The sequence below is a fragment of the Xenopus laevis genome, chromosome 5L (genome assembly GCF_017654675.1).
Source record: "Xenopus laevis strain J_2021 chromosome 5L, Xenopus_laevis_v10.1, whole genome shotgun sequence".
Classification (NCBI taxonomy): Eukaryota; Metazoa; Chordata; class Amphibia; order Anura; family Pipidae; genus Xenopus; species Xenopus laevis.
The window spans coordinates 170,514,400-170,527,388 of record NC_054379.1 but is presented as its reverse complement, the minus strand read 5'-3'; the positions used below and the strand labels follow the sequence as shown (position 1 = coordinate 170,527,388).

General features: G+C 47.7%; 1 protein-coding gene across 1 annotated transcript; it reads left to right on the top strand.

The window, feature by feature from the left end:
* The first annotated feature begins 520 nt into the window (after positions 1 to 520).
* Positions 521 to 8,432, top strand: gpn1.L (GPN-loop GTPase 1 L homeolog). The gene is made up of 14 exons (NM_001096219.1): positions 521 to 651; positions 942 to 1,035; positions 1,210 to 1,249; positions 2,662 to 2,728; positions 3,452 to 3,489; positions 4,229 to 4,307; positions 4,580 to 4,674; positions 4,758 to 4,803; positions 5,658 to 5,804; positions 5,928 to 6,010; positions 6,115 to 6,154; positions 6,607 to 6,697; positions 6,788 to 6,895; positions 8,091 to 8,432. Exons 1-14 carry the CDS (start codon positions 571 to 573, stop codon positions 8,174 to 8,176), a joined length of 1,095 nt encoding a protein of 364 aa, NP_001089688.1. The 5' UTR covers positions 521 to 570; the 3' UTR covers positions 8,177 to 8,432.
* Positions 8,433 to 12,989: the final 4,557 nt, after the last annotated feature.

Here is a 12,989-nt window from a genome sequence, read left to right as displayed (position 1 = left end):
TCCTGACTGATGTACAATATCAATATATGTGTGAAATACAGATCATTATCCCAAGGTTTGGGGGTGCAGGAGTATAGAGGGACAGTGGGGAATACAATATCAATACTGGCTATTACAGAGATATATTGGGGTGTATATATAAGACATCTGGGGATACAGCAGGTGATTACAGCAGTACAAGGGGTTCCCTATAGTTTAGAGGTGCAGCAGTTACAGTGTGAGGTGAGTTTATATAACAGCAGAGATGTGGGTGAAATAAAATACAAGTATAAAGTGTAACAAAACGTGTGAGTTGTGAGTAACAGTTTGTAGCTAGAGCCTCACACACAGGCGGTGACACAAGACTGAAACTGTTTATTCTCAGAAAACCAATAAGACTTATAGAGTTGTCACGTGTAGTCACTTACGTAGTTGGCGGGAAAACGAACATCCAACCAGCGCGGGGTAATTATGGTTGCCACGGTTTCCGGAAGGCGTAACTATAACTTTGTTACTTCCGGGAGGCGGTCTAGTCAGCGCTCGCTTGTATTTGGGTAGAGTGACGTTTCGGGAGGAGGAAGTAGCGGAAGCATGGCAGCGGCTGAGGAGAGCGAGACCCTGTGCCTCATAGTCCTGGGAATGGCGGGCTCTGGCAAGACTACATTAGTACAGGTAACTTGTGTCTCCTCCTACTGACTCTACTGTGTCATGTACTGGCGACTGACCGACTGTGTCTGGGGGAGTGAGTGAGTGAGTGAGTGAGTGAGTGAGTGGGACACTGAGTGTGAGTGGGAGAGTGGGAGTGGGGGAGTGGGAGAGTGTGAGTGAGACAGTGTCTGTGAGTGGGACAGTGAGTGGGAGAGTGTCTGAGTGGAAGTGTGAGTGGGGGAGAGTGTCTGTGAGTGTGACACACAGTGGGGTTGGTTGAGTACTAAAGGAATGTGCTTGTTGTTTCCCCGCAGAGACTGACCGCTTATCTCCATGGGAAGAATTCACCTCCGTATGTGATTAACCTGGATCCTGCCGTCCATGAGATCCCCTTTCCTGCAAATATAGGTGAGCCCTCCCCCACTCACTCCCTGCACCCTGGCCACTCCCTGCAGCTTTGGCAGAGGGACATATTATGTGTCAGTCCCCAGTGCTGGCCATTATTGTTGTAGTGAAGGGGTCGGTGGGTTTGTTATGGGCATGTGAGTGGGCGCTCAGCACTAACTGTCAGTTCTGTTGCAGATATCAGGGACACGGTGAACTACAAGGAAGTCATGAAGCAGTATCCTTTGTCTTCCCACTTGCCTGCAATTGGGTTTCTGTTACAAAGGGTTAACATGACTGGCATGTATAATTCAATTGGCTGATATCTCATGGGGGCGGGCTCTCAGGTCTCACACACTATGTGCCCTGTCACTTATTCCTCCTTCCTCAGGGGATGCTGGGAGTTGTAGTTCTTAGTAATGCCACACGGTTACAGGGACTGTACCAACTGCACACACAGTAGCAGGGCAAGGAAAGTCCAATTCACTGGAGGGGGGAAGTTTGTTACTCACTCAATATTGTCACTGACTTTAGAGACAGTCCCCCCCCCCCCCGGCTTGTGTAGCGACTCTGTTACACGCCAGTCACACGGTCAATTAACCCTTGTTGTGCCAAGTAACAGAACTGACCCCATCAGTGCCAAGCAACACCCATCCTGACAGTCAGTGGATCACAAACTGACAGATCCCTGAGGCCCCTCCCACTGAATTCTGTGTATCCCAAGTACTGGCAGCAATGCTGTGGGACATCACACGGGCAACTGGATTCCACTGGGACAGTACTGGAGAAAAATCCACTCGTTTGGGAATGTGCAGAAATCCACAGACACGTTTTTAGAAGAAAAACTAACCCAACCAACAAAGCATTTTCATTGGTGGGGAGGAAAGGAGATCTCACCATCAGCATAGGAAGGGGTTCTTTACTGTAAGGACAGTCAGGTTATGGGATTCCCTACCAAGAGAGGAGAATGAGTGATTCATTGGTGGAGAGGAAAGGAGATCTCACCATCAGCATAGGAAGGGGTTCTTTACTGTAAGGGCAGTCAGGTTATGGGATTCCCTACCAAGAGAGGGGGAATGAGTGATTCATTGGTGGAGAGGAAAGGAGATCTCACCATCAGCATAGGAAGGGGTTCTTTACTGTAAGGACAGTCAGGTTATGGGATTCCCTACCAAGAGAGGGGGAATGAGTGATTCATTGGTGGGGAGGAAAGGAGATATAACCATCAGCATAGGAAGGGGTTCTTTACTGTAAGGCCAGTCAGGTTATGGGATTCCCTACCAAGAGAGGGGGAATGAGTGATTCATTGGTGGGGAGGAAAGGAGATCTCACCATCAGCATAGGAAGGGGTTCTTTACTGTAAGGACAGTCAGGTTATGGGATTCCCTACCAAGAGAGGGGGAATGAGTGATTCATTGGTGGGGAGGAAAGGAGATCTCACCATCAGCATAGGAAGGGGTTCTTTACTGTAAGGGCAGCCAGGTTATGGGATTCCCTACCAAGAGAGGACTTGATCCAGATAAGTTTGTGGGGGATATAGTGGGGACAGTAGAAGTGGGGTGATATCTCCTCTCCTGCATTGGTTTACACAAGAGGGAGGTTGATATGTTTTACCCATAATGCTCGGTGCTGTTCCTGAGTGGCAGATAGATATTCCCTGGGGCCAAACGGTGGCATCGTCACTTCCCTCAATCTGTTTGCTACAAGGTTTGACCAGGTGAGTTTTAGCGTGTGTTTGTGTGTGTGTGTATATATAATGTGTGTGTGTGTGTATCCCATCTGATCGTGGCCGCATCTATTCGTTGATGCGGTACCACAATCCGACCACCCGTTAGGCATCGTTAGGATCTGATCGTTGGGCCCTAGGGCCCACGATCGGATCAGCTCAATATCGCCCACCTCAAGGTGGTCATATCGGAGGGAGATCCGCTCATTAGGCGACCGCCAAACGAGCGGATCTCTCCATGTATGGCCACCTTAAAGGAGTATGTGACCAATCACAGAGCTGCCAGTAAGGAAGCCATTGCTCAGTAGCATTACCCAGCAACACTAAAGCCAATGGGGAAACTTGGGAGGAACCAGTTGTGAGACATTGGGTCACATGATGCTTACTCTCCCACAATGCACTTGTTTTATCCATGACTTCCTCTCACTTATGTCTAATTGATTTGTCATGTGACACGTGATGTCATTATGGGCTGGTACTGGTGCTAATTTTGGGTATTTTTACAGCAGGAAAGACACTGAGGGGGATGGGATCCAATGTCCATCCAACATTAATGTTTATTGATTTCTTTCCAAATCCTGCGAGTGCTGTATGAACTACAACTTGACACCCAGGTGGCTGCTGTTCTTGCCTTGTGCTCTAATATATGTATTTATTTATATAAAATGTTTGTGTGTTGCACAAGGACATCACATTCCCCCCATTTGTTTGCAGGTGGTGAAGTTCATAGAGAAGAGGCAGAAGAACTGCAGGTAAGTAGCACTGGGGCAGGTTCCATGGAGGAGGAGTCCTGATACTATAGCAAATACCCATTGTATTGGCAGGGGATTGGCCAGGCACATGGGATTGTATCGGTTATCCGATTGGCTGGGCACATGGGATTTCGTTGGCAGGGATAGGCCAGGCACATGGGATTGGCTGGGCACATGGGATTGCATTTGCAGGGATAGGCTGGGCACATGGGATTGCATTTGCAGGGATAGGTCGGGCACATGGGATTGGTGCCACTTACCCACTGCCTGTTATCACTTCTGCAATTTGAATAAAGCCGCTTTCTCTAAATACAAGTGTAGCGTATCTTGATGTGGATGGGCCAGCGCTGATCAGCGATACACAGGAATTGTCTTACATGGAATTGGATTGGCAGGGATAGGTCGGGCACATGGGATTGGATTGGCAGGGATAGGCCGGGCACATGGGATTGGATTGGCAGGGATAGGCCGGGCACATGGGATTGCTTTGGCAGCGGATTGGCTGGGCTCATGGGATTGCGTGGCAGGGATAGGTCGGGCACATGGGATTGGATTGGCAGGGATAGGTCGGGCACATGGGATTGGATTGGCAGGGATAGGTCGGGCACATGGGATTGGATTGGCAGGGATAGGTCGGGCACATGGGATTGGATTGGCAGGGATAGGTCGGGCACATGGGATTGTATTGGCAGGGATAGGCCGGGCAGCTCACATGATATTCCTGTTGTTACTGTTGCAGGTATGTTGTGATGGACACTCCGGGGCAGATTGAAGTTTTCACCTGGTCGGCCTCTGGGGCAATAATCACTGAAGCACTGGTGAGTTGGCGAATAGGAAGGAAGGGGCGGGTCCTGTATATAAAGCCGGCCATACACAAGCCAGTATTACACATGAACTCCATACAGAGCTGTCAGCTTATTGGTCAGTATATGGGGCCAAAACTATGGTCTGCCCAATAAATACCAACCAGCAGTGTGGCCAGTTCAGTAAAAGACGGGCTCATTTGGTGGGTGGGAGTTTGCATGAGCCCTGGGGCTGATTCACTAGCCCAGCAGTGGCCAAACTTATTCCATTTGTTGTTTGGTGCCAGGCTTCCTCCTTCCCCTCAGTGGTGGTTTATGTGATGGACACGTCCCGAAGTACCAACCCTGTCACCTTCATGTCTAACATGCTCTATGCCTGCAGGTAAGTGCCCCCAAACTGTCAGTTCCCTGGCACATAACTGGCCTCCTGCCCTGTATCTCAATTCTTGTTTCTTTCCCTTTCAGCATCATGTATAAGACCAAACTGCCATTTATTGTTGTAATGAACAAGGTAAGTGATTGGGGGGCACTGTATGGGGCTGAGGGTGTGGAATCCCCTGGAAACCTGGCGCTATGCAGTTGGGGAAATTTACTAACCAAACTATGTGTTGACATGTCTGGGCCCTTTAATTGGGGAATCGGCCACTTTGCAGCAGGACAGATGCAGGATTAAAGGAGAACTAAACCCTAAAAATGAATGTGGCTAAAAATGGCCTATTTTCTATAGTGAACTTATTGCAGGAGGCTAAAGTTTGAGCTTGTCAATAGCAGCAATGATCCAGGACTTCACACTTGTCACAGGGGGTCACCATCTTGGAAAGTGTCTGTGACACTCACATGCTCAGTGGGCTCTGATTGGCTGTTGAGAAGCTAAGCTTAGGGCTCGTCACTAATTATCCAGCAGAAAATGAGCTTCCCTGGCTGTAATATAAGCTGATGCTACAGGTTTGCTGATTATTCAATTCTGATGCTAATTGCACTGGTTTATGTGCTGCCATGTAGTAATTATGTGTATTAATTACTAATCAGCCTTATATTGTGACATTTCTATTCTATGTGTACTGTATATTGTGAGTGGCTCCCTAAGCTCAGTAAGTGACAGCAGCACAGAGCATGTGAATCAGTGAATCAGCAGAAAAGAAGATGGGGAGCTACTGGGGCATCTTTGGAGACACAGATCTTTACTGCTAAAGGGCTGTGGTTGCCTTGGGCTGGTACAGAAGCACAAAACATCATGTACAACATTTCTACCTACTTCTTCAGTTAGGCTTTACTTCTAATTTAAGCTCCTCCTACTGCACAGACGGCAATAATTATTGCCGTCTGTGCAATTGGGTGCAGGATTAAGCTCCTCCTCTCTTGCAGACAGATATAATCGATCACAGCTTTGCAGTGGAATGGATGCAGGATTTTGAGACCTTCCAGGACGCTCTGAACCAAGAAACGTCGTACGTCAGTAACCTGACCCGATCCATGAGTCTGGTGCTGGATGAGTTCTACACTGCCCTGCGGGTAACGTTCAGCAGAATTGGGGTGCTGCCACTTAGCCCAGAGTCTGTGTGTAGAAATGACAGTTGTGTGGCCCTTGTTGGTAGTTACTGGTCATTATATTAATCCTGTGTGCTGCCCCCGCAGGTGGTGGGAGTCTCTGCAGTGACAGGCGCTGGCATGGACGACTTCTTTGTGAAGGTGACGGAGGCAGCGGATGAATATGAACGGTGAGTGGGGGTCTCTGATGTGAGAGGTTTGATCCGTAGCCCCCCGTCAGGGCAAATCCACTGGCACAGTATCGCTTTATTGACTCACTCTCTCATTTCCACAGGGAATATCGCCCGGAATACCAACGTCTGCGGAAAGAAGCTGTAAGTGCTGGGAATGGGGGTCTGTATAGGTAGCCCACTCACTCTCTGAGTTGTTGTAGCCCCACAGCTGCCGAGTGGCCCTAAAGAGCCCAGTAAAAGCCATTCTGCCATGTCAGAGCTCATGTACACTGGGAGGAAGGGTGTGGCCTGTGGGAGGATTAGCAAGTGGCCAGCGGGAGGATAAGTGAGTGGCCAGCGGGAGGATTAGTGAGTGGCCAGCGGGAGGATTAGTGAGTGGCCAGCGGGAGGATTAGTGAGTGGCCAGCGGGAGGATTAGTAAAAGGATTAGAGCAGAACATATCAGATGGGAGTGGAGCAGGAGAACATATGGTACCAGTAGCAGCAGCACAAGGACTACTGGAAGGGGCTGATGGGAAAGTATGTTACACAGGAAGTGAGTCAAGAAGGTGCTGATGGGGGCGGGGTATGTTATTGTTATTTCCTGGGTGCAGGAGGAAGAGCAGAGGAAAGAGCAGAAGGAGCAACTGGAGAGGCTTCACAGGGACATGGGCTCAGTTGCCCTGAATGCTGGAGCGGGGGCAGGTAATGTTATCCAGCCTGGCACAGATCTCTCTTATACATTATCTGCTGTGACACAGAGCTTGCACTCTAATCTTTCCTCCATCTCCCCAGGCTTGGAAGAAGAAGCAGCAGTGGCCGGTCCTTCTGATCTGATTCTCACGCGAGGGAACCTGGAGGAGGAGCCAGAGGACAGTGACACTGATGATATTGACCATTCAGGTGAGGTGACCCTATAAATGTTCTGCACCCCTGTGCTGAGTACTAGAGGTTGTACCCACGTATAACTTACTCCTTAGTGCCAGTCAGGGGCTAATCATTACTGAGTATTTTATTTACACTGACGGTGCCCATGTCAGGAGCCCAGCGCATTCATAACTAGAACTAAGTGCATCGCAGTTCAGTCTCTTGTTTAATTCTGAGTGAGTGCCAGGGGCCCGAGTCTTAGATCTCTCTACATTCCCTGGGGCCCGAGTCTTAGATCTCTCTACATTCCCTGGGGCCCGAGTCTTAGATCTCTCTCTCTACGTTCCCTGGGGCCCGAGTCTTAGATCTCTCTACATTCCCTGGGGCCCCAGTCTTAGATCTCTCTACATTCCCTGGGGCCCGAGTCGCCAATCTCTCTACATTCCCTGGGGCCCGAGTCTTAGATCTCTCTACATTCCCTGGGGCCCGAGTCTTAGATCTCTCTACATTCCCTGGGGCCCGAGTCTTAGATCTCTCTACATTCCCTGGGGCCCGAGTCTTAGATCTCTCTACATTCCCTGGGGCCCGAGTCGCCAATCTCTCTACGTTCCCTGGGGCCCGAGTCTTAGATCTCTCTACGTTCCCTGGGGCCCGAGTCTTAGATCTCTCTACGTTCCCTGGGGCCCGAGTCTTAGATCTCTCTACATTCCCTGGGGCCCGAGTCTTAGATCTCTCTACATTCCCTGGGGCCCGAGTCTTAGATCTCTCTACATTCCCTGGGGCCCGAGTCTTAGATCTCTCTACATTCCCTGGGGCCCGAGTCTTAGATCTCTCTACATTCCCTGGGGCCCGAGTCTTAGATCTCTCTACATTCCCTGGGGCCCGAGTCTTAGATCTCTCTACATTCCCTGGGGCCCGAGTCTTAGATCTCTCTACATTCCCTGGGGCCCGAGTCTTAGATCTCTCTACATTCCCTGGGGCCCGAGTCGCCGATCTCTCTACATTCCCTGGGGCCCGAGTCGCCGATCTCTCTACATTCCCTGGGGCCCGAGTCGCCGATCTCTCTAACCGGGGTCAGCAGCTCTTGTCACTTCTAACAGCAGGTCCCTGGGGGGCTGTAATGAGCAAGTGGATAAAGAACAGAAATGGATCAGTATGGGCGGGGCTTGTGCAGGTTTAACCCCTCCCTCCCCACTGGCGTCTGTAACACATCCCTGTTTGTTTGTGGCAGTGGCTGAGGAACGACTCGAGGAACCGGCGTTCCAGAACTTCCTGCAGCAAACCCAGAGCATGTACCAGCAGAAGATGGGCCAGTGAGGCTACTGTGTGGGCTACGAGCGCAAGCAGGAAGTGGAGTAAGAAACATGGAGGGCTGTGATTGGCTGGATTATTATGGCGCTTTCATGTCGGTGGCAAAGTAAGGAGTGAAATGTTCCCAGAAGGTGGCGCTGCCGACTGGTTCTCTGCTGCTTCTCTCTGTGCAAGTGAGCTGACACTCCAAAGCCATGTCCTTGGTCCTGACCCCCTGGCACGAGCTCATTCACATGAATTGAAGGACATTGTATCCCCCCCAGCCTGGGATTATTGTGTTTTTATTTGTGTTTTGTCCCAAAGACGCACAGGGGCACAAACTGACTCGAAATCTCCTCCCCCCTGTGTGCTGTGTATAGCAGTATAAAGTATGTTCAGCCAATCACAAGTCACCTCTCAAACTCGTATCCTCTTGTGAGTGGGAATTTCATCATGGACTCGTCCCATCCCTGTACTGGGAAAGGATTGTGGGACCTGTTCAGTAGCCAATGAACACTGGGCAGTAACCCGTAGCAACCACTCAGTGATCACATTTTTCATTTCATTGGTTGCCGTGGGTAACTACGCAGGTGTAAATTTGCCCAGTGTTTATAAATGAGCCTCGTTATTGGTTCACATCTTATTCCAGTCGGTGTTATTTGATTGGCTGTTGTCAGTCTCTTTGGGATTGGTTACTGGCTGTTTAGATACTGCCCCACATTGACTGATTCACGCCCTGCCCTCATTGCATGAGGTTATGTTTTATGTTTGTGCCCCCCCCTGTGTACCCCCACATGACACCTGGCCCCCCATGTTTATTTGGGGGGTGCTATTTGCCCCCCCCTATCAAGTTGTAATTGATGTTACATTCTTTTGTTTCATTAGTGTAAATGAATCTGTTCAACCTGGTCACGTGATTGGTCTATTGGGTTGTGGGTGTGGCCAAAGGCAGGACAATCTCTTGCCCCTCCTTCCCCTGTATCCCCTTCATTCTCACCCCTTTGTGCCGATGTAACGGGAGGAGATAAAGTTCTACAACTTGTGCAGAGTGAAGGTTCAGGGTGAACCTCAACTGAGAGCCCCCCCTAATAAAGAGCCCCCCCCCGTTAGTCCAGTAACTTTACCCTAATAAAGGGCCCCCCTGTAAGTGCAGTAACATGAGAGTAAAGCAGATGAAATGTAATGATGTCATTGCTGAATGAGCCAATGATCAGGTTCTGCTCCAGCAGGGAAAGGGTCGGTCGTACGAGTAACAATGAGACGTAGGGTCCAGTCAGTATGTGATTAAAGGGGTAACACTGGCGCAGCATGTCCCCTAAATGTTCTGTACAGCAATGAGCAAGTCTCAACTACAGTAATGGGAATAACTATCTGCTCCATGTTCCCACAATGCTCTGCAGAGAGAAGCCCCGCCTACATGGGAAGCCATTGTCACATTCCTGATCTGACCCCTCAATGAGTTCATACTGGGGGGGGGGCAGCAAATCACATGACTCATTCATTACTGACATGAGAGCAAATGTGTAACATCATTCACTGAGCTGGGGGGTCACTGACTGACAGTTGCAAATAGTCATGTAACAAATATCTCATAGAGTCTAATGGACTTGCTGAGTAATCAATGAAGACGTTTCACATCCGAGCAGCTTCTTCAGTACAACTGACTGGTGTGGGAAGTTCATATAAACTCTTCCACTAATCCAATCACAATGGCACATTGTAACTCTTCAGAGAAACTCACAGAGGTGTAGATTGTGTGTAGTTGTGATAGGATTATCCAATGTGTCATGTGACTCCTAGATACAGCTGTTACTTGTGAGAGTTACATGAATGGATGTGTGACGTGTTCTGAATCCGCCGGGGTACAGATGTGACATAGTAAGTTGAGTTGAAAAAAGACACAGGTCCATCAAGTTCCGCCTTAAGTTTAGAAATAACCTGCCTAACTGTCAGTTGATCCATTGGCTAATCTCATTGGCTCCCTCCTGTCTGCTGGGAGGAGCTACTGGTGAATAAAGCATCCGACCCTTCCTTGTACCTATCTAATGTATCAGCCTGTACCACTGATTCACTTCCCAGCTCTCCCTGTAACACCCCTTTCCCTCCTCTAATCTCATTGGCTCCCTCCTGTCTGCTGGGAGGAGCTACTGGTAAATAAATCATTAGAGAGATTATTATATGATCCCCTTATATATTTATACATAGTTATCATATCACCCCTTAAGCGCCTCTTCTCCAGAGTGAACATCCCCAATTTGGCCAGTCTTTCCTCATAGCTAAGATTTTCCCTTTACCAGCTTAGTTGCCCTTCTCTGTACCCTCTCTAATACAATAATGTCCTGTTTGAGTGATGGAGACCAAAACTGTACGGCATATTCTAGATGGGGCCTTACCAGTGCTCTATACAGTGGGACCCCCTCCTCCCGTGACTCTCTGCCCCATTTAATACAAGTCAAGACCTTATTTGCCCTTGATGCTGCTGACTGGCATTACTTGCTACAGACAAGTTTATTATCTACAAGGACTCCAAGCTCCGTCTCCATTATGGATTTGCCTAGTGCAGTCCCATTAAGGGTATAAGTAAATTCTCCCTTTTTGTTCCCTAATTGCTCAATATAAATCTTCAAACTCCTCCCTGGATCTAGAGGATGAGTCGAGTCCAGTTGTTGTGCCTCTGAGTCTGAGAAGGTCAGTAAGACAATCTCTCTTCATATGAAAGTCAGAGACCACCTGAGGTGATGATGATGGAACTGGCCTCCAAACTGCTCTTTCTGAGTTGCACACAGTAAATGGAGGTTCTGAAGATACACATGAAGCTCAGCCTGCAGAGGCCAAGGCTATAAGGAAAACTGCAAATTAGAGACCATCATTAGAGGTTCAAATGGAGGAGCAAAGACACCAGGGGCTTAAAATCTCCTAATTGGAGGATCACTTGAAAGAGTTGAATAATGAGTCTTATGCACAGCTATGATTTTTAGCTGTAACACCACTTTGCCAAAGCACTTTTAGTGCACTCAAACTCATCCTTTTATCAAAGCCCATCTGAAGAAACGCCAATATGTCACCTACTGGCGGGGAAAATTGACCAGTCGCTTCTGTTTTTGCAAAAAGAACAAAATTTTCCCAAATGTGATCGTAAGTAGCATTCATTGCCTTTGCTTTTAACAAGATAGAAACTACCAGCAGGGAAATTCCTCTGTGTATAAGTCTTGTCCATTCAATCCCCATACCATTAAATTGAGGAGAGACGGGTCTGGATGTAGAAATGTGCTCTGTCCAAGACTGAAGTTCTATGGAATTTACATGTGACCCACCTACAATGCTCTGTGATGTGGCAGTTTGGTATTCCAGGCTGTGGTCATGACATCCACTTGTAGATACCACAACACTCTTTGGGATTGACAGATCTTCTGCTGAGAAGATCTGCTCTCTGATTCTGACTGCCTGGGAGAAAGAAGCATCTGCCACAAAATCTGATCCCAACTTCAGCTCTTCCATAGCTTCCATGATCTAGAGTGACCCAGGATTTAAAGGCTTCTTCAATATTAGTTATCCAATATTTAAAATTACTCTTACCAAGGAGTCTACCATTATGAAATCAGAAAGATGCACTGAAACTTCATTTTGAGAATCCGCTTCAGGTAAAATTTCCTCAGGGTTATAACCCTCTGATTCTAAATCTTCCTCACTGACCAGTTCCTCCTGAGGACTTTCTCTGGGTCTGTTTTTGGATTTTGAAGAAGTAGACACTACATTTGTCGACTCTGTACTTTCTGCCTTCTTTATCATTGGCAGCACTTCAGAAGAATCATCTGCTGTATCTCCAGCAACCTCCTTCAGACATTCAAAACACAGTTTCATTCATGGAAATCTGGAAGCAAATAATGATATATTATTATTCATAAAGGCGATAAGGGGGGGGCATTGTGCTACTTGATAAGGTGCAATACAATAATGAACTCGGACAACTGAATATCTCGGGTCATGTGATGCAACCAGTAATGATAAAAAAACAAATTGACCTCCTGATAGAGAATTCATGGTTAAATTCAATTATTGATACTATGGAGAAAGAGTTCTTGATCAGAACCCAAGGATCCCGTTACCATACGTTCTACCAAAAGTACATCGACTCTTGTCAACCCCCCATGGAGACCAATAGTCTCAGTTATCGGGTCAGAACTTGAACCTCTTTCGATGTTTGTCTTTCATTTTCTACAAAAAGTGCTAATGAAAATGAATGTGTGTCTTAGGGATACTACAGATCTCCTCTGCAGACTTCATGAAATAAATCCATCAGGGGTCATCTCATGTGAAATAGACATATAGAGTCTCAGAGATAGAGGAGCTATTATTAGAGACAAATCTGCAAAATAAAACTAATGATTTATTCTTAACTGCCTCAATATAATACTGATTAGAAACTATTTCATGTTTGACAATTCATCCTATTGGCCAGTGACCCCCAACCAGTAGCTCGTGAGTAACATGTTGTTCCCCAACCCCTTGGATGTTGCTCTCAGTGGTCTCAAAGCAGGTGATTATTTTTGAATTCCAGGCTTGGAGGCAAGTTTTGGTTGTATAAAAACCAGGTCCACTGCCAAACAGAGTCTCAATGTAGGTTGACAATCCACATAGGGGCTACTAAATGGCCAATCACAGCACTTATTTGGCTCCCCAATAATATTTTCCATGCTAGCGTTGCTCCCCAACTCCTTTTACTTCTGAATGTTGCTCACGGGTTCAAAAGGTTGGGGATCTCTGTTATTGGCAAACACAGGGCACGGCAATGGGTGCGACAGTCACGTCCACTTTTGCAAATCTATTTGTACATCACTTG